This window comes from Prunus dulcis, chromosome 2 (genome assembly GCF_902201215.1).
Source record: "Prunus dulcis chromosome 2, ALMONDv2, whole genome shotgun sequence".
Lineage (NCBI taxonomy): Eukaryota > Viridiplantae > Streptophyta > Magnoliopsida > Rosales > Rosaceae > Prunus > Prunus dulcis.
Window position 1 is genome coordinate 1,818,856 of NC_047651.1, and position 21,762 is coordinate 1,840,617.

At 41.7% G+C, this 21,762-nt stretch overlaps 1 protein-coding gene across 1 annotated transcript; it reads left to right on the forward strand.

Annotated features, from left to right (window-relative positions):
- Nucleotides 1-7,890: 7,890 nt before the first annotated feature.
- LOC117618588 (bZIP transcription factor 17) lies at nt 7,891-11,927 on the forward strand. Its single transcript, XM_034348228.1, has 3 exons — nt 7,891-8,004; nt 8,035-9,922; nt 11,170-11,927. The coding sequence occupies exons 2-3, from the start codon at nt 8,077-8,079 to the stop codon at nt 11,613-11,615; spliced, it is 2,292 nt and encodes a 763-aa protein (XP_034204119.1). The 5' UTR covers nt 7,891-8,004; nt 8,035-8,076; the 3' UTR covers nt 11,616-11,927.
- Nucleotides 11,928-21,762: the final 9,835 nt, after the last annotated feature.

Consider the following 21,762-nt stretch of genomic DNA (forward strand, 5'->3'; position numbering starts at 1 on the left):
TTGATTAGTTTCAATATATTAGAGTTTTTGATTAATTAAAATACGATTAACTACAATAAACCCCCCAAACTATAGGGGTCATTACAAACTCATACCCAACGTTTATTGACCTGTTTCACCAGTACACAAACTTCATGGAATCTTTCAAAATACACCATCCGTTAGGAAAATTGTTAAAAAATTTGTTAACTGATGATGTGGCAAAATTGGATTCCATTTTTAACCTGATGTGACATCCACATAGATTAAAAAACTAATAAAAAAATTCTTCTTTTTTGAATGAATAAATTTTTAAAATAACATAACATAAAAATTAATAAAACAATAAAGGATAAATAAAAATAAAAACTAAACTCATCTTTCTTCCTAATCTTCTTCCCCGCCAACAACCACCTTCATCCCATCCACATCCCATCCCCGTCCCCACAATAAGGGTGACCTTCCTCAATCCCTGCGACTTCGTCCTCTCAATCCAACGATCCAGATCTGTCACCATCCTCATCAAGGCTGGTGCTCCGATCGATCACACCATCACTGCCCTCTCCGCCCACAAAAACAAACCACTCATAGAACCTAGAACCCAACTTCCAAAATCCCACCACCATTTCATACCACACTCCAATGCCAACCATTGCCCAATGACCCCATCGCACCCCAGATTTGAAACCCATCCCCTTCATCAATCCCGCTCTCTCTCACATAAAGGAATTCGGAAAATCAAGCCAACTCGATTAAAATATAAGCCCTACCAAACAAAAACAATCTTATACTCATATTTGGGTTGTTTGTGCAGAGACGGAGAGAGGATTCAAATATGAGTTCTTTTATTCATCTAATTTTGAATTTAATTAAATTTTCATTTTGAATTCTGTTTCAATAGGAATGAATTTTGATTTGTTTCTCTTTGCATTTGGATGGTCTTAGTCTAACTATGGGGTTGGGTTCTATTCTGTGTGTGCAGTGACGAAGAGAGAGAGAGAGAGAGAGAGAGAGAGAGAGAGAGAGAGAGAGAGAGAGAGATTCTCTTTGCATTTGGATGGTCTTAGTCTAACTATGGGGTTGGGTTATATTCTGTGTGTGCAGTGACGAAGAGAGAGAGAGAGGGAAACCCAGCTTCATCGCCCAACCTCCCCCATCCCTGGACCCATCTAAACCCCTCTCTCTTTCTCTTTCTCCCCAAAATTTATCACGACAGCCAACCCCAAAACCCATCTCCCTCCTACGGAGAATCCAACCGAACCACAATTATCACCTTCACATCACCCAAAAAAAATACCCATATGGCTCCCACATGCCATCCTTTATGATATTCCCAGATTCAACCTCCACCCCAGATTCAGATATGGGTTTCTATGGAGTGACGAAGGAGAGGAAGAGAGGAAGAGAGAGAGAGAGAGAGAGAGAGAGAGAGAGAGAGAGAGAGAGAGAAAGAGATAGGGAGAGAATGGGTTAGCAGGGGGTTGGTGGGATGGTTCGGGGGTCTGTTGGGCTGATGAATGCTGTGTGTTGGGGGGGTGTCGTTTGGGATGATGGGGCATGGAGGAGGTTGCGATGTGGGTGGGGTTGGGTATAGCTGGGTTTTTATTTTCTTTTTTGTCAATTTTTTAGTTTTTTTGTTATTTTATTATTTACGCTTTTGTTTTAAACCATTAGGGTTTAGGGGCTGTGTTTATTTATTTATTATTTTAAATTTTGGTTTTTGGTTTTAGCCTTAAATTTATAAATATTTTTATGAATTGTGCTTTCAATTTATTAATTTTTTGTGCCACATCAGCTTAAAATTAAAACCTTGTTTTGTCACATTAGCAGTTAACATTATTTTTAACGATTTTTAGATTGCAACTATTTTCACCCACCTGTCCTATTTCCCCACCCACTTTATTTCAAAATTTTAAAAACAAATTTACTTTTTGTAAAATGACCATTTACCCTTTCTTTTTGAAACGAAACATTTTCAAAAGGCCAACGTCATTTCTATTTCACCCAACACTAGGGGTGGGCACGGTTCGGTTTGGACCGGTTTTTGCCTCAAATTAGAACCGATCCGATACTATTCATGCGGTTTGGTTCGGTTCGGTTTTAATTAAAAAATTCAAAAACCGTCCGGTTCGGTTTGAACCGGTTTCGGTCCGGTTCCGGTTCCGGTTCGGTTTTGAACCGGATTATAAAAATTATTTTTTTAAATTGTTTTGTAATACAATTCTCAACTGAAATATTATTTTTTTACTTGAAAATTAACAAATTATTCAATTTCATATAATTAATAAATATTAAAGTGAGAAAAGAGAGATATTTTGACATTGAACTTGGATAAATATTAGGTTTTTTTTAGTGAAATTAAAAATATAGCATTAAATATAATTATATATTGAAATTATATATTTTTTTAGTTTCACCGGTTAGGTTCGGCCCGGTTCGGTTTTTGAAGACATGGAACCGGATCCGAATCCGGTCCAAACCGGTCCGGTTCGGTTTTTGACCGGTTTTTGACTTTTTAGTCAACTCGGTTTTTTTCCGGTTTGGTTCGGTGTGGTTCGGCTCGGATTTCCGGTTTGCCGGTTTGAGTGCCCACCCCTACCCAACACCAATGGCGTTTTCCTCGAATTTGAAAAATACGAGGTACAAAATAGATGAAATGGGATTGAATTCTTTTCCAGCAAAGCTTTTCTTCAACTTCTTCTTTGTTATATGGGGGTTCTATTTACCCCAGCAAACATCTCATGTCATCTAACATGCAAGATCCCACATCAACCAACAGAGAGGGGGTGATGTGCCTTATATGTGCACACCTGCATCCATCTAGCACGAGGCCTTTTGGGAGCTCACTGGCTTCGGAGTCGTAGAAACTCCGAAGTTAAGCGAGTTGGGAGCTAGAGCAATCCCAGGATGGGTGACCCACTGGGAAGTTGCTCGTGAGTTCCCAGAAACAAAACCGTGTGGGCAGAGAGGGGGGGCCAAAGCGGACAATATCGTGCTACGGCGGAGTTGATCCCGGGATGTGACAATTTGGTATCAGAGCCACTCTGCCGTGTGGTGCGAGTGTGCCGACTAGGACGTCGGGCCCTTAAGGGGGGTGGATTGTAAGATCTCACATCAACCAACGGAGAGGGGGTGATGTGCCTTATATGTGGACACCCGCATCCATCTAGCACGAGGCTTTTTGGGAGCTCACTGGCTTCGGAGTCGTAGGAACTCCGAAGTTAAGCGAGTTGGGGGCCAGAGCAATCCCAGGATGGGTGACCCACTGGGAAGTTGCTCGTGAGCTCCCAGAAACAAAACCGTGCGGGCAGAGAGAGGAGCCCAAAGCGGACAACGGGCAGAGAGAGGAGCCCAAAGCGGACAATATCGTGCTACGGCGGAGTTGATCCCGGGGTGTGACATAACAAGCCCATAACGAATCTACAAAAATGGTTGAAGAAATTAGTTAAATGGTACCTTTCTTGGGAAGAAGGTTGCTGGCAATAGCTCTTTGATTGTGGGTTAGACAAAGTATATATCTTCACTGTCTTTCTTGGATATCAGACCACAAATTGACTGCAATTCCAAATTGTGCTTCCCATTGGTTGCCTTTACATGCACTCTTCTTTCACTCCAATTTCGATCTAATTCCAATTATCACTTCTGTGCAACCTTACAGAGAGATGGTTGTTTTCCATAGGGACGATGGGCAGCTTTGGGGAGGTGGGGTTAGGGTGGATTATTTTTTACCTTTTTCTTTAATTTATAACTATAAGATTGTGTTTTTTCAAATTTATATGATAGGTGAAAAGATAAGGTGGGTGGGGAAATATGACAGAGGGGTGGAAATAGCAGCACTCAGTTTTTATAACCGAGGGTGTATGTTTTTGAATAGAAAGTTATGGAACGATATTTTAAGAGAAAGTTTTCATCAACTACTTCTAGTTCGGATGATTCATTCATAGTTTTTGACAAACAAAAGATACTTCGTTTTTGCTGAATTTTATACTCAAGATTTTACTCCCCGAGACTTCTTGACACTTGAAAATCAACTTGGGATTTATATTCATCATATGTGTATGTACGAGGAACGATTTTTCTCAATTGAAAAGGATTGGTAGCCTTGCAAGAAAAATGGTGGAGAAAAGGGTGCATAGAGCATTTAATTATGTTTATTTGCTTCTCACGTAAGTCTTAACTTACCAATTACAACAACTTTTGTGGAGAGAGCATTTTTTGCTATAAATATTGTGAAAGGTCCACTTCGCAACAAAATAGGAGATCAATAGTTGAGTGATAGCTTACTTGTTTATATTGAGAAAGACATGTTTGCTTGTATTGATAATGAAACTGACAGGACCCGATCCCAATTTCACTTTGGAATTCGAACCAAGTCCTGTGCGTGTCCGATACCTGGCAACTGTCGGGCACAAATGACCTTTTTACCCTTCCTGCTACAATTACGTTTAAAATTTTTCCTTAGACTCCTGCCGAAAATTCGGCAGAGTCTCCCCTGTATTTTGTCCAAACCCAAAATCTTCCACCTGTTAAACAAGCAAATAATTTTCCACCAACTGCCAGAATAAAACAACCAAGCATTCGCCAGATCAAGTTTCCCACTAAAACTAGATATCAGAGCATTTTCTACTAATTTACAAGATTTCAAGAACTTCTACGCTTCTTGGTGGCGCGGAAGCTAGGAGGGGCCCGGTGGTGGATGCCTGCGCACTTCTACAGCCTGGGGACGAAAAATGAGTTTGAAAATGTGAGTGGACAAAAATAATGTTCTTGAAAACAGTTTATAATCATAATAACCCCCATGGTAAAAATAACTTGATAAGTAAGGCTAAAGTTCAACTGTGTTTAATATAAGGTATTCATCTAAATATATATATATATATATATAAATGTATGTATATAAATTCGTAAAACTGAACCATTATATGGAGATATAAAACATGCACGAACATTGAGGAAACTGATATAAAATGACTGAAAGCAATAGCTGTATAAAAGTACTCAAATTCCTTTAAACTACCACCTACTTGTACCCTGTAACATCCGTCAAATCCCCTGACAGGTCTCGGAGACACAAAGTCTAACCGAGCCGCAAACTGGCAGGATTCAGGGGACTATGGTCAGCCTGATTCGCCGGCAGGTCTCGACGACACCAAGTCGACTCGAGCCGCTCTGGCAAGATACAGGGGACCGTAGTCAGCCTGATCCGCAATCCTGGCAGGTCTCGGGGACACAGAGTCAGCCGAGCCGCAAATCCTGGCAGGTCTCGGGACACCAAGTCTGCCGAGCCGCAAATCCTGGCACTCACTATCTGAGCGTCGCCGAAACTCGTGAGGCAAAGTCAAGTACACTGACAGAACTGTAAACAGACTCGATGTCCGTAGACATCGGTCCATCTAAGGGTAATCACCAAATAAAGGGCGGGTACATAGTGGTTCTAAAATAACTCTTTTAGAAAAATCTGATAATTCTCTGTAATCTGATAAATCTGAGTTAAGCTGCTATTTCTGTATCAAAAATCTCAAGTCTGCTGCTCAACTAAGTAACATAAAAATAAAGATATTTTACGCTATAATTCATGCTCGAAAAACATGCAATAACACTTATTCAAGATCAAATATGAAATTTATTCAGATAAACTCATTTATAAAAACTCATTTTATAAACTCATTTATATAAAATCATTTATATAGACTCGTTTATAGATAATCATTTATGAAAGAAAGGTCCACTTACTGCTGGTCCGAGCTAGCTGGACCTCTTGAAGGTCCCTCCTGTGGTTCTGTCGGGCCTCTGGTGCCTGATTACCCATAAGGATTAAATTAATAAAACTGCTCAATAAAAGAATTAAATTAAACACCCTGCCCCCGGCTCCTAGAAATACGTGCACTCATTTTCAAGTCACTCCTATGCCCACTTTAGCTTCTCAGACAATTATAACGGCCTTGAAAGACCCGAAGTTTTGCTAAGCGATAAACTGCCAGACCGGCCGATCCGAAACCCTGTGGGGTCCACGATCTCCGATGGCCAATCTGGGATTCTCTAAAGGTTCCTCACAGAGAAAGAACCATGTTCCGCCAGTTTGGTCTGAAACGGACGGTCAGATTGGCCAAAACCGCGTTATCGCTTAAAATCCAAACCCTAGCCCCAGGGTTCGCGATTTCGGAGTATCCGGGACTCCGATTCGCAGTCCGTCGAATCCTACCCGATCCTGAAATCATGTAGAACGACATATCCAAAATTGAGTGCGATCCAACGACTCGACGACACTGCAGCCAAGGATCGCAAAATATGAAAAATCCGTTCGGGGCTCAAACGGACTCCAAATCGAGATCCTCGAAATCCTACGCGCTCGTGACAACACGAGGATCACAAAACTACACAAAGTCACTTCACTACCCTCGCCCACGCCCCGCCACACTCGCGGGCAGTTTGGGTGTCCAAAGCGATATCGGGTTGCCGGAAAAACTTGAAACCAAGACTCCAAACTCCTATCCTAGGTAAAACATCCCATTTGGAGTCACTTTTGTTCTTGGACATACCCCAAAAAGTGGCCAAAAATGGCCGATCACGGCGGCCGAAGTTCGGCCAATTTTCAATTTGAAAATTGAGTGAGTTAGAGGTAAAATCGATCAAAACCCAGCCAACCATCAGTTAGAGTATGAAAAATAGCTGAGAAATCGTACCTTACTCGAACGATTCGGTTGAGAAACGAAGGAGATCGAGGAGCTTGAAATTTCGAATGGAAATCGGCGGTTTTCGCCAGTTTCCGGCGAACTCCGGGCGGTGCCGAGGCTGAGACCGGTCGGGGAAGAACGGCGAGGGTGTGACGGTTCCGATGGTACCCACGGCGGAGATCGAGAAGGCCTGTGGTGGCCGCTGTCTCGATCGAAAGGGGAGGAGGTCGCGCTGCTTGGTGGGACGGGAGGAGAGAGAAATGAGGAGAGAGACGGGAGAAAGAGATAAAAATCTGACTTTTTGTCCAAATTACCGTTTTACCCTTCGCGGTATTTTGACCGTATTTTCTTCGTTACAACTCCGATTCGGGTCTACTCCATGTTTACGGACTCGTTTCGCCGTGCTCTACGGAATGGCGTAAGCAGAATTGCCAAATTCCTTGTCGATCAAAAAGTCAACTTTTTCCTTATTAAATAATGCGAGGGCAAAATCGTCTTTCTTCTAGAATAAATAAATCCTAATTTTTAGATATTTTGTTTTGGGTTATTACAGAAACTACAACGCAATGTTTTCAGAAATATGAAAACTCGTCGTGGACAATTGTAATGTGATTTTTTTTATTAATTATGAATGATAATATTATCGTTTTATTTTTTTGAGTCTATTTTGTATATAATTTTTCTTTTTAAAACCTTTTAGATGTTAACCCCTGATAGAAAAATTCTTGAATCCGTCACTGATCATAGTTAATTATAAACACTTAACTCACCTTTGCTCGAAGTGATGTGGTTTACTAAAGAGTAATTTGGGTTGTTTGTTTTAGTTTTTCCCTTGAGTTCATAAAAATAATAAAACAAAAGAACTCTTCAGTTATGAAGAGGGGTCACAAATTTCCTCTACTTTTTCCTTTTCTTTCGCCTTCAACCATGGACCAGTTCCTCCATTTGCGTTGAAAAGACTCAACAATTTGAGTCAAGAGGCGCCCCATAACTTGCCTTTTACAAAGCAAGAAAAAGACCCGTCTTCGTCAACCAAAGAAAAAGGAAGTTTCCAGACAGGCTCCCTCGCCACGTGGCCTCTCTTTATGGATTAAGAATCTTTGTAATATTGGTAACCAAAAAAACAAAAAAAAAACAAAAAAAATCCATGAATTAAAAGCTTATTTATTTATTTAATATACTTTCCAAGAAAGGCAACTCAATTCACACTGTGTGGCTTCTAAAAAACCCCCTCATTTATTTCTTAATTATTGTTACTCTTCTTTTTTCTCATCACGTCTTAATTTCGACAGAAAAAGGTCACGTCTTAATTCTTTGGTCTTCCTCTCCATTTATACCTCTCTCTCTCTAAATTCTCAGAGAAACCTCTCTCTCACCCTAAATTCTCAGAAAATTCTCAGAGAAACCTCTGTGAAACCCTAACATGGCACTGCCCTCGGCTCCAGACGCTGACCATAACTCGGCTAATCTGGATCATGGCGATTTCAAATTCAATGCGGAGTTGGACGGCCTGGCGATCCCTCCTCTCGACCCACAGTTTTTCTCATCGGACGACGGGATGGCCACCGTGCCGTCGGATACGTTCATGTCCGATCTCGGATTTGGGTTCGGTTCCGATGACAATTGCGACTTCGAGCTCACCTTCGACGACTTGGACAACCTCTACCTCCCATCGGAAGCCGATGACTTCCTCATCCCCGACGGCTTAGATCCCGGTGGTACTGCGTTGAATTCGGGGTCTCCTGAATCGGGTAGCTCTGCAATATCAATTTCCGGCGATGATAAGGGGGGTTCCGATGTCTCCAGGTTTCTGAATTGTCCCTCATCAAACGAGTCTTCTGAAAATTCCAATGGACCTGAGAATTCCGGCGGGCCTGAAAATTCCGGTGGGGCTGTGTCGTCTCAGGGCTCTGGGATTTCGGAGGCAGTTAACTCCACTTGGCATTCTGGAAATTCGGGTAATTCTGTTTCGTCCAATGCCATTTCTGATGCGGATGATGAGAAGGTTAAGATGGAGGACGAAATTACGAAAAATTGCCTTGTGAAAAGGAAGAAAGTGAGTGACGAAGGCAACGTGGAGTCGAGAAGTGCCAAATATCGGAGGTCAGACAACAACAACGCTTCTGTGGATGCGAATGGGAATGATGAGGAAGAGAAGAGGAAGGCCAGGTTGATGAGGAACAGAGAGAGTGCTCAGCTTTCTAGGCAGAGGAAGAAGCATTATGTCGAGGAGCTTGAGGATAAGGTGAGGGCAATGCATTCCACTATTGCTGATTTGAATACTAGGATTTCATATGTTATGGCCGAAAATGCCACCTTGAAGCAGCAATTGTGCAGTGGTAGCGGCGCCATGTGCCCGCCACCACCACATGCAGGGATGCACCCTCATCCGCCCATGCCACCAATGGCTTATCCATGGATGCCCTATTCGCCCTATGTTGTGAAGCCACAAGGGTCCCAGGGCCTTTTGGTACCCATTCCTCGATTAAAATCCCAGCAGCCAGTGGCTGCGCCCAAGTCCAAAAAGTCAGAAACTAAGAAGACTGAGGGTAAAACTAAGAAGGTTGCTAGCATTAGTTTTCTGGGTCTGTTGTTTTTTATCTTGCTTTTTGGTGGACTTGTTCCTATGGTGAATGTTTATTTTGGTGGTGTAACGGACAGAGGTCCTGGTGGGTCTGCCTATGTTAGTGATAGGTTCTATGATAAAAGCAGAGTGAGGGTTCTAACAGTTCATAGTAATTTGAATGGATCTGAAGAAAATATAGGTTCAGGAATATCTGGGGGGAAATTTGATATCTCTAACAAAATTCATCATGAGAGGGGTCATATGCGGAAAGAAAAGGAATGTGGGCCGAAAGAACAAGGGTCACAACCAATACCAGTTTGTGATGAATTTGTTCGTCTGGGCAATACTAGTGGCGAGCCACTTGTTGCTTCTTTGTATGTTCCAAGAAATGATAGGCTTGTCAAGATTGATGGAAACTTGATTATTCATTCGGTCCTGGCCAGTGAGAAAGCCATGGCATCCCATGGGCATTCTGAAAAGAAAAATAGTAGGGAAACTGGTTTGGCTGTGGCTAAAGATTTAGTTTCAGCATTAGCTATTCCTGAAGCTGGAGGCAACAGAGGGAGAGTTTCTCCCTTATACAGAAATTCTGCTGGACCACACAAGGCTCTTACAGCTGGTTCGACTGATGTTTCGAGGGACCATAAGAAGTCAACTGCAGCTGATGGTAAACTGCAACAGTGGTTCCGTGAAGGTCTTGCAGGTAATAATATTGTGTCTGGTGTCTCTGGTACTTTAGATTGTACTTAGTGCATGCCTAACACATTTATGATTTGTTTGCTTTCTTGACAAATTTACATTCATCTTTTATTAGATCAAGTAGCAATTATCACTGACGAGGGCTAATAGTTGTGTAGCTGAGTCTGGTGACAGACTTTGAACTCTATAGGTAGTCAATAGTAAGTGCAATCGTGCGTGTAACAGAATATTACTTGGTTTGAGGCTTTGTAAAATGAACCTTTTAGTTCAACCAAAAAAATTGAACCTTTTCTTTTGGTTTTTTTGCAAGGTACATGGGTACATGAACTTTGAAATTAGTAAAATCGACTTTGTTTGTAGTATAATTAAAATAATTTGTGAGGCTATGAGCTAGTTGATATAATCAAGTATATTGTTATAAAGTGGAAGTTGGCCCTTGATGTTTAGCTTCAAGTACAACTCCCAAAGACTACTAAAATACCAAAAAACTTGTGAGTATCTCATTAAAAACTAAAGAAATTAAATAGCACAGCAACATCTCATTGAATAGTAAGAGCTGTACCTTCCTAAGACCCAAATAACTGCTCCTAATAAGACTTGACTTAAAATCTTGGATTGACACTTAACTTACATGTTTATTTATTTCTATTGACTGACTATCATGGGCATTTCATTTTAAGACGAATGTAGCCTTATTGTTAGATTTTGGCCAATGGGCTTAATCTTTGGTTTCCAAAATATTTCTTTTCTAACCAAGCTGTGGCCAGCATCACTTCCGTCAATTAATACATATGTATATCTTTATAATTTGTGAGTATTAGTGTTTTGAGGAGCCAATTCCATTTTTAATGATTGTATATTTCTCTCGAATTATTTGGTTTTCCTTCTCTTTAATATTTCACTGATGCACATGTTTTCATAATAGGAATTTTGAACTTGCAAATGATTTTGATTTTTCCAGTCAATGGTTAGTATTGAGTAGTATTTATATGGAATAAATAAATTCTTAGTTTCACAGGTTGGAGGATGAACTGTATGTTTTTTTTCAAGATAATCTGGAGGATTTATTGGTAAACTGCAGGATGCATTGATATATGACTTTGCATCTGTTGCTTGCTTCTAGTGCCCTTTATTGTATCATTTTGGTTTGTAGATTTACTGTCCATTGCCCTTCCTTTGTTGTTGCTCATATCAAGCATTTCGTTACAAACTTCATTACTGATTTCATATATATATATATATATTCTGCAGGACCAATGTTGAGTTCGGGAATGTGCACTGAAGTGTTCCAGTTTGATGTCTCTGCCGCTTCCCCTTCAGGAGGTATAATTCCTGCATCTTCAGTTTCCAATGTTTCTGAACACCGTCAGAATACTACAGAGCTTAACAGGGGAAGGAATAGGAGGATCCTCCGTGGTCTCGCAATTCCCCTTGCTGGATCCAATCATAATGTTACTGAAGAAAATGTGACAAGAAATCCACCAAACAACAGCCTGCCGAGTAATAGATCTGTATCTTCTTCCATGGTTGTCTCTGTTCTTGTTGATCCTAGAGAGGCTGGTGATATTGACGTGGATGGCATGATCAAACCAAAATCACTTTCCCGCATTTTCGTTGTGGTGCTTTTAGACAGTGTGAAGTATGTCACCTACTCATGCGTGCTCCCTCGATCTGGTCCTCACCTTGTGACTACTTGAACATGGAGAATTGGTTTTGGAGTTTAAGATGACAACTACATCTAATTTTAGAAGCTCCCAGTTTTGTATATAACAGAAGAATTAACTGCTCCTATGAGATCGTTAACTTCCTTTGGGAGGTTGGATTTTATGCCTTTGTTGTGGTAGAAAACAATGTTTCAAATAACTGTATCATTAGTGTTAGTGTGTGCGTATGGTTCTGTGCGCCCGAAACCCCTAAACAGACATTTTAATGACATTTTATGTTCTTTTTCAAACGGCCCGGGATCAGGGAGTGACTATGTTATGTATTCATGATGGATGATGATCAAATTTATGCTTATTTTATAACAAAGGGTGAAAAGTAGTCTAAAATAAAATCCGTGATTCCTGCAGTATTTGTTGCCTGAAGCAAATAGTTAGTTTCAAATTGTTTGGCAGTGCCAATTTCATCTGCACTGTGTAAGTGTAGGCGGACACAAACGCACACGAACACCCGCACATTCTCTGTGTGTTTTTTTTTTTTTTTTTTTGGGGTCAAAAACAGAAACACATTCTCTTACAAACTCAACCAATGTTTTATTTTGTTTTGTTTTGTTTTTTAAATGTTTTTGGGTAGATTGTTTGACTTTGAATCTTATGTGTGGTTCTTCAGGCCATTTCTTTGGTTCCCCTTGGTCTCTGAAAGAGTCTAAAAAAGTGGTAGTTGTGTTTACACCATAATCAACCGAGCATATCCAGCATCAAAACGACTAGCACCAAGGTGGACGCGCCTTCTCCCCTTTCTGAAATACCCCAAAAGGACACACAGACAAATTCCTAGGAAGTGATTGATGTAACTGCCGAAGGAATACATTCTTCCGAAGCGGCAGACACCTGCCGAAGCTCCCGACTGGCGAACCTAATCTTCAAGGACACGTGTCACCACCACAGCAACTTGTACAAAGTGCCATATCGAAACTTTGTGCAAAACTCCCATTTTCACTTCCCCATAAATAGGGAACAGTACGTAAGTAAAAAGGGTAACTATTTTCTTACATTTACTGTTACTTTGCCAAAATTACCACATATAGCTGACTTAAGCATCGGAAAGCCTTCGGCAGGCACCACACCGGTGTCTGAAGCTTGACGACTGCTTCTTCCTCCTTGTCTTCTGCAGGTTCTTCCCACTCCGAAGGTCCTCACCCTCTTCTCTGCTGAAGATCCTCTACTTCTCTAAGTTGGCCTTCTCAGAAAGAGTATCAACAGTTTGGTGCCGTATGTGGGAATCGACTTTTGAATCCCATTTCCCTCTACCAGCCCGCTGGTTCTTTCCCCCATTAGGGACGCCTCTTCTTCACCACACACTCTGCTATGCCGAGCGAGGCCAGCCACGATACCTAGCACCAGACCCCCGGCAGGGATACCTCCCGAAAGAAACCTTTGATAGATGATAGATGTCAATCTCCAGGCAGAAGTGGAGCACCTCCGCGCCAGTGTTGCCAAGATGTCGAAGAAATACAAACATATTCGTACCAAGAATGTAGAGTTTGAGCATGACTGTCGCGCCCTGAAGTGTAACTGGGAAAAGACTCACTCCCAAGGCGCTCATTAGTACCTTTCCCAGGCTGTTGAACATACCTAGCTGAACCAGCCAGTGATTTCCTGTCACAGTGCCCCGATTCAGTTTAGGCCAGGCAAGGGCAAAGGCCACCTTTATCCGGAGACGACCAAGTTGCGGCTCCTTCACATCTCCCTACCGAAGGATTGACCCAATGAACCGACCAAAATCTACAGGGATTACGGGGACCGTCTCTCAGACCTTCAGCCAAAGCCTACCCATATTCATGTCGACCTTGATGATCCACGGTTGGTGCACCTGGGCCCCTTGCCAAAGCCCACTTACCTTTCCGTCGAGTAGGGTGCGGGGGACTAGGCCGATTGGGAGCCTTATCCCCCTGAAGATTGGGAGACCTACCATACCGACGCGTTCGAGGATTAGGAAGCTTGCCCACCTTCTGCCCACCCACAACCCAGGCCTTTAGCATCTGGTATTCTCGCTCATGCTGACCCGATCATGAGGCTTCTCTTCTAGAAGGTTCGACGTCTTGAGAGTGAGCAGCACCGCAGCCATCAGCCCCTCTGGGAGAAGCCATACCCTGGCCTTTTTACTGAACGTATCCTCAATTATCACCAGGAGAAGGACATTCAGCCGCTCCGCATTGCATTCTACACTAGCACGGAGGATCTTCTCACCCATATCAACTTTTTGCAGTCTGCCCTCGGGTGCAAGGTGCTCAGTGACGAAGGGATGTGTCTCCTTTTCCCTTCTACCCTCAGTGGCACTGATCTGAACTGGTTCTATCGGTTGAAGTCTTGCACTATCAACTCATTCGACAGTCTGAAGCAGACCTTCCTTGAACAATTTATGATCCAAACTGATCGCTTGTACTCCGCGGATGACTTGTATATGCTTTGGCAAGGTGAGGACGAATTCCTTCGGGAGTATGCGGCCGCTTCAACCACGAGTACTCCCGTTGCCAGGATACCGACGATCGAGCTGCCTTCGGAGCTTTCAAGAGTGGTCTCTGCGAATCCAACTTCCGCTACTTGGCCCACAGCAACCCATGGAACACCTACGTCGAACTAATGAAGCAGGCCGCGGTCCATGCAAAGGCTAAGTACTTTAACTCCAAACGTGGCCCAGCCTCCTCGGCACGTAGCACTTTTGGTGATCCCCCATCTGCTTCGACACCTACCCTAGCCACACATTAGCATTCTGCTCCCGCTCCAGATAATCGGGGTACCCAACACCCCAAAATAAAGGATGGCTACCAGCATACCTTTAGCAGTGGCAAGCGTAGCAGACACGGTAACCACCAATAGTTCGGCGGAAGCAACTGTTGAAGGAAAATGGTGATCTTCCTAATATAATTTCACCACCACTAATTAAATAATGGGGTTTTATTATTTTAGGTTCGAGCCATTCGAGACGCAAGTCTCTTAATTACAATCCCTTGCTTCAAGGGAAAACCCTTTGATTCCATCATAAAGAAACAGAACGTGTGTGTTTGATTTTGCAGCTGCTCCCAAGTCCAACCTCAGGATGCCTACGTATCCTTTGTGGGAATCAAGCCACTCGTAGTTCAAAGATTCATGATGAATAAATGACTCATCACAAAACGAAGAATTTGAATGGGTTTGATTGAGGAGTTTGAGTGAATTTAGCTGAATAAACCAGGGATTCGATATGGAAATATGTTTGGGATGGTTGCATCTAGAATGAATCTCTAGATTGCCTACGTACCATTTTAAAGGGATCAAACCAACGTAGTTCGAAAGGATTCGATATGGAAATATGTTTGGGATAGTTGCATCTAGATTGAATCTCTAGATTGCCTACGTACCCTTTTAAAGGGATCAAACCAACGTAGTTCGAAAAATTAGAAATTAATGGGTAAGTGTGGCCCAATAATTTAGAGTTGGTGTCTTTGAGACGATTTGAAGATTAGATATGACCCAATAATTTAGAATTTGTATCTTTGAGATAATTTGGGGATTTTCATAGGTAGGTGACCTATGGGAAAATTTTGAAATTAATGGGTAAGTGTGGCCCATTAATTGAGAATTTGTGTTTGAGATATTTGAATTTAATCTCATTGGAATTTTCATGGGTAGATGACCCATGAGAACATTGGATGGTTTTGTACCATTTTTCTTTTTTTGTCAATGTCCAAGAAAAACAATAAATAATTTTGATTAACCCACTATTTTTTCTAAAATTGACATTATTTGCAATTGGGCCCAAATATGGCTATGAGGATTGTTGAATTAATCCATTAACCATATGATAGGGAATTTGGGCCTTAGGAAATTTAATGGGTAATTATTTGGGTTACCCATTAATTATATAGGCTTCTAAGAGTCAATGGATAATTATTCTCTGACAGCCCATAATCCTATTTTGGGCTTTTGATGTTTGTTGATAGTTAGCCCATGAGCATGGAGCCCCAAAAAAACTTTGGTCCAGCAGGCGATTAGCTATCCAACTCTTTGCAGAGTTTGTTTCCAAGTAAAATCAGACCTTGCAATCCTATCTTTATCTGGAATACTTGTGATCAGTTCGAATTAAAAACAAACACTGTTACTGTTCAGTCTTTAAAGAAAATAATATACAGCCTGTGCAAACAAAAAAAAGAGAAAGCCAGAAGAAAGAAAAAAAAGAAACTGCCGCAACACCAAAGAGGTTTCAGACTTTTTTGTCTTTTCCTCATTTTTTTTCTCTGCAACAGCATGGTCCTTGTCCTTGTTTTTTTTCTTTTCTTCCAACTCCAACAAAGTGGCGTCAGCCACCTTCTTCTTTTTTCATGTTTTGACTTTTCTTCTTCTTCTTGGCTGCTGCTTCTTTTTTTGTTGTTGTTTTCTATGTTGGTGTTATTTACAACACCAAACCTGCCACACCAAACCCATACAAAAGAGAACCAACATGCTGTCTTCAACCCCTTTTTTTTTGTCCATTGCATGCAGATTCAAACAGAGTGGCTACGCCACTTCCTTCTTTGTTTATTTTGATTTCTTTGTTGAATTTTTCTTCCTCTCCTTTATGATGGTTGTTCTATTCTTTTCTTCATGACTAACATCCTTTTCATTTTTTTTTGATGTAGTTTGCTCAGAGAGAAAAAAAATAAAGGCCTTCTCAAGCAGAGATGGAGAGGAGTGGTGAGAGATCCCAGGAGGTAATTCACGCTTTTTTTTTTTCTGTACATTTTTTTGAATTAACCCTCCAAACCATTTCCATTTCAAAGGATTTCCTTTTGCTCGGCAGAGCTTTGTTAAACAAGAATCCTCTCATGGATTTGTTGTTCATGATTTAAGGGTTGCCACCCATTATGGATTTATCATCCAAGAGTTTTATTTGAGGGTTGCCACCCAATATGGATTCATCATCCAAGAAAATGATTTGAGGGTTGCCACCCAACAAGAATTAATTGACAGGATCCATATACCTGTGAAAATGTCTCCTCTTGTATTTGTGCTCCTGCAATTTTCCTTCTGCAACAGTTTTCTTCTTCTGTCGTGTTCTCCTTCCTCTCTGTCCTCCTTTTTTTCTCTCCCTTTGTTTCTCTTTAATGCAGAATATTTATACTAAAAACTGGATAACCAACTCCCCCAAAAATAGGAGCCACTCAACTCTCTCAAATGTTTTCATTGGTTTAGACCCCCACCTTTTTCCAAACTTCCCCCCACGTTCCAATATTTTGTGATTTTTTTTATTCCAACAGCAACCCTTCAAGGACAAATGATCATGCCCCACCCCCTTCACACCCAAGCCGAGGTTCAAAGTATTCACCACTCTCAACAACACATACGAGAACGTCCTAGTTCATAAGGCACCTATCATACCCAAACTTCCTCCCCGGAGACCGACCAACAAGCATATGCCGAACACAGGTGTCTTCTGCCGTTTCCACTAGTTCAGTGGCCATGATACCGAATTTTGCTTTGCCTTGCGCAACATCATTGAAGACCTCATCCGTGAGGGTAAACTACACAAATATGTGCACAATCTCCCACCTCAACCTAACCCTCATCAACGGCAGATCAACATGATCTCCACCATCAGTGGTGGTCCTACATTAGCCGGAACCTCCAATAACTTCATCAAGCATTATATCTACTCTTCCTATGCGCACAAGATCTTCAGTACTAAGTAGGGACGCTTGCCGAATACGCAAAAATTAAGCTGGGCCCACATTACCTTCAGCGAGGAGGAGGAGCGTGGTGTCATTCTCCCCTATGACGACCCACTCATTATCTATGCAGACATTTCTAACTTCGACGTTGGGCGTATCTTGGTGGACACGGGTCGTTCAATTAATGTGATGTTTGCCAACGCCTTCAACGAACTCCAAGTCCCTACTCACTTGCCCTACCGAAGCATCACACCTCTTGTGAGCTTCTCTAGCGATGTTGTTTAGCCTATTGGAAGCATCCACCTCCCTATCTCTATTGGTTCAACACCCCATCGAGCAACGGTCACCATTCTATTCCTAGTCGTTGATTGTCCCACAGCCTACAATGTCATCCTCAGACGCCATGCCTTGCCACAAATAAAGGTTTTCATTTCCACACACATGTTGATGTTGAAGTTCCCTACCACCCATGACACGAGCACAGTGCGCAGCGATCAACTTGGCGCAGCCATTCGCCCAATGGGGACTCGACCTCATTAGACCCATGCTTGAGGGCAAGGGCCAGGTCAAGTGCGAGGTTGTTGCTATAGACTACTTCACCAAGTGGGCTGAAGCTGAAGCCTTAGTCACCATCACCGTAGCTCGCATCGAAACATTCGTCTAACCATATGTTGCTTCGGCATCCCCCACTCCATTATCACAGACAACGGCCGACAATTTAACAATGCAAAATTTAAGCAATTTTGCTCAAACCTCAAGATACGTCTTTGATTCGCCTTCCTAGCCCACTTTTAGTGTAATGGCCAGGTCGAAACTGTGAACAAAATCATCAAGAAGACTCTAAAGACCAAACTTGACAAAACCAAGGGTTGCTGGCCAGAATTACTTCCAGAGGTTCTCTAGTCCTATTGCACCACCTTCCATATTTCCACAAGAGAAATGTCTCTCTCTTTTTCCTTTGGTACCGAAGCTATGGCACCAATGGAGATTGGCTAGCCCACATACCGAACCTCTATTTACGATGCTGAAGCCAATGACTAACAGTTGGCCTTAAACCTTGACCTTATCGAAGAACTTCGTGACCAGGCAAGCATGCGCAATGCCTCCTTCAAAACAACGTGTGGCCAAGTACTACGACTCTCAAGTGAAACCCCGTGCCTTCAGGCTGGGCGACTGGATAATGCGCAAGGTTTCTTTGGCCACCAAAAACCCTACCAATGGTACCTTGGGACCTACGTGGGAAGGCCTTTATGAAGTTACTGAAGTCTGCCGCCCCGGCATTTATCAACTTTGTGATCCCGAGCGCAAGACTTTGCCACATCCATGGAACACTGATCACCTTAAGTACTACTATAAATGATAGTGGGACATTTTTGTTTTGTGTCCAAGATTGGTTTTTGTTTTCTCTTGCTTCGGCACTTATCTTAGTCCTCAAGCTAGCATACTATGTACCTTTTGCCTTTCGGCATCTATCTAATGAAACACCTGACTTCGGCTTATTCCTATTTATCGCATGCTATTATTTTGCCAACACAAGTGATCAAATGAAAACAAATCTAGTATCATAGAAAATAAAAGCAACCTTGCCTCATGTCAAGGTAACCTTGCCACAAGTGTTCATACAAAACCAAAGGTAAGCATAAATATTCCAAAAATAATTAAAATACATAAGGCAGGCAAGGCCTTCAGGCCTTGGCAGGAGGTGCATCTGCGGCAGCAGGCTCTGGCTCTGGCGCAACTGCAATGGCATCGGCAGCAGGGCTAATTTTTAAATAGATTATTTAAAGGAAAACAAAAAAGAGGAAAAACCATTTCACATGGCTCCTCAAGTGAACAATGCCTACAGTCAGTTCCAATTGTGTGTTCCGTGTCGAAAATAATGGCACTATTACGTCTTCCGAAGGAAAATGCTTCCCTACGTCGTGATCCGATGGAATTGCCTTCGCCAATGATTGAGTTGTCCTCGTACTTCATTGTGTCGGACTATGAGTACCGGGAGTTTTTCAATTGCATGATGAGTGAGTAGGTATTTCAATTGTATGATGAGTGAGATGTGAATTTTATAATAAATATGGACACGTGGCAACCGAAAATCTTATCCGAAAATTTAATTTGAAAATTTTATCCGAAAATGTTATCTGAATTTTTAGGTGAGAATTTTATAATAAATATTGACATGTGGCAACAAAAAAGCTTATCAAAATTAATGGTTTAAGTATAAAAAAAAAATAGAAATAAAGTAAAGTAAATAATGTTTGCCCTTGCCCTTGCCCTTACTTTTACCCTTTGGGGTGGAACCAAAAAAGGTAAGGCTGCCACTATTCAAGTGAATAGTTTCAAACCTTGCCATGCCTTTGCCTGCCCTTTCCTTTTGGGGTGGAGGTCTCTTACTAAGAAAATTAACCGAATGGGTGAACGTGGCACACAAATGAAAGCACATAGAGCACATTGACCCAATTAAAAATGTGGGGTCGTTTGGTACGGCAGACTGTCATGGACTGGACTAAATTCTGGAACTGTCTTGGATTAACTCGGATTGGCCTAAGCTGGATTAAGTATTGACCTACGTTTGGTGATACGTCGGACTAAGAAGCTAGATTGTAAAAATAGTGAAGACCTATATTTGGTGATGTGTCGGACAAAAAAATAATTCTTCTAATATTTAAATTTAATTAGGAATTTTGACTTTAAAATAAATAAGTTCTGCAAAGAAACCCAATTCAAAGATTTAAAACAATAATAAAAAGAAAATAAATCAAATTCTTATATTTTTTAAAGAAGCTAATTTTCAATATTTTTAAACCAAAACAAATATCCCAAATCCTACCCCTTCCGTCCTCTCTTCCCCACTCTCCCTCTTGTTCATTCGACAACCAAGCCCCCCTCTCCTCCTCCTTCTTTCTCTCTCCCTATTTTTCTCTCTTTCCCCTCTCTTTCTTCAACAACCAAATCCATATATGGGTTTTTTTTTTTAATAAACCAATAGATGTTGCTGGGGTTGGGGGCAGAGATGTGAGAGGGAGCCATTGATGTTGCTGGGTTGGGGGCAGTGCAATGGACGACGATGAGTTGGAGGAGAGGGGTTTCCAGAGTTGGGTAGGAAGAAATTCTAAAAATACGTTATTTTCTTTTTGTTGTTGGGTCCAATCAGATCTTGGAGTTTCAGTTTTTTCAATCAAGAAAATACACTTCTTGGAGCTTCAGTTTTTCAACCTCAATTTTGTTGAGGTAGAGAAGTTGCGGGAAGAGAAAATGATGAGTGGCGTCAGGGAAGAAAAGCCAGGCCAGTGTGTCGGGCTTGCTTGTTCAATTTAGTGATGGTGCTATTTTGTGAACCACATTTCAGACTCATTATATTAGAGGAGCCAGTGAGCCATTTTTTTCACTGTTGGACTGTATAGTCTCATTTAAGTTAGTCCCTCTCTTATCAAACATGATTTTAAGTGCTATTTAACCTAGTTCAGTCGAGTGAAACCTACCAAACATGCTCGTAAAGGACAAATTAAGATTTTCGGTAAAGCTTATCAATAAATAAGCCAATTATTTTTGCCCATTTGTGAGAGGGACTGCAAGCAAATGGCATTATTAATAGAGTGATGCTAAACGAACCCTAAAATTAACTTAGTACACCCCACCATCAAACTATTTATTGAATTACTAATTTACCATAATATAAAATGACCAAAAAGGATATATTGAATTGTGAAGCAAATGTAATTTTAATAAGTACACATTACTCACCATATTCAACCTTAATATTCGATGGAGCGACGTTGAACGCTATGAATCCAACCGAACCCCACCACCACCGTCCCTCCCTCCCTCTCTCTCTCTCTCTCTCTCTCTCTCTCTCTCTCTCTCTCTCTCTCTCTCTCTCATCCAAATTATCTTATTTGCTCTAAATTTTTTGCAATGAGTCAGAATCTTCCATGTGTATGTGGCGTTCGTCCATTAGACTTGGTTAATGCATTCAACCCACCCAAAACAATAATAATTTGATGTTCATCTACGGTGTTGGTGGTTTCAAGTGAGCATATTCCCAAACGGCTCTTACACTTGCCCACTAGAACTCTAGCTCCTCACCCTCTGATGAATCTAATAACAATTATGTTGATGTTTGCACTAGAAACACCAACTTCCAACAACTCAAATACAACCTATTTCTTCTTAATTAGATACCTTTGGGGTTGATAGCAACCTCAATAGTCTTAAGAAACAAACCCATTGTGGAATTTTCCTTCTTCCACTAGTTGAAGGGAGATGGGTTCCAACACGATATTACGGGCTTATTAGAATCTTATACTCGTCGGGTTTGGGTTGGCTGGCGATAAACTGGGGAAGGGTGGGGTTGGGTTGAGAGAGAGAGAGAGAGAGAGAGAGAGAGAGAGAGAGAGAGAGAGAGAGAGAGAAGGGCAATGGTGGTAGGGTTGGGTTGGATGCGAGAGGGCTTAAGTCGGAGGAGGAAGGATGGGGTTGGCTGGGTGGGGGGATGATGG

What these genes read in the sequence shown, in the direction of transcription:
- LOC117618588 (XM_034348228.1), top strand. Translation starts at nt 8,077, where the DNA reads ATGGCACTGCCCTCGGCTCCAGACGCTGACCATAACTCGGCTAATCTG. An exon ending in GTTCCGTGAAGGTCTTGCAG is followed by an intron (nt 9,923 to 11,169) that starts GTAATAATATTG and finishes TATATTCTGCAG; the next exon opens with GACCAATGTTGAGTTCGGGA.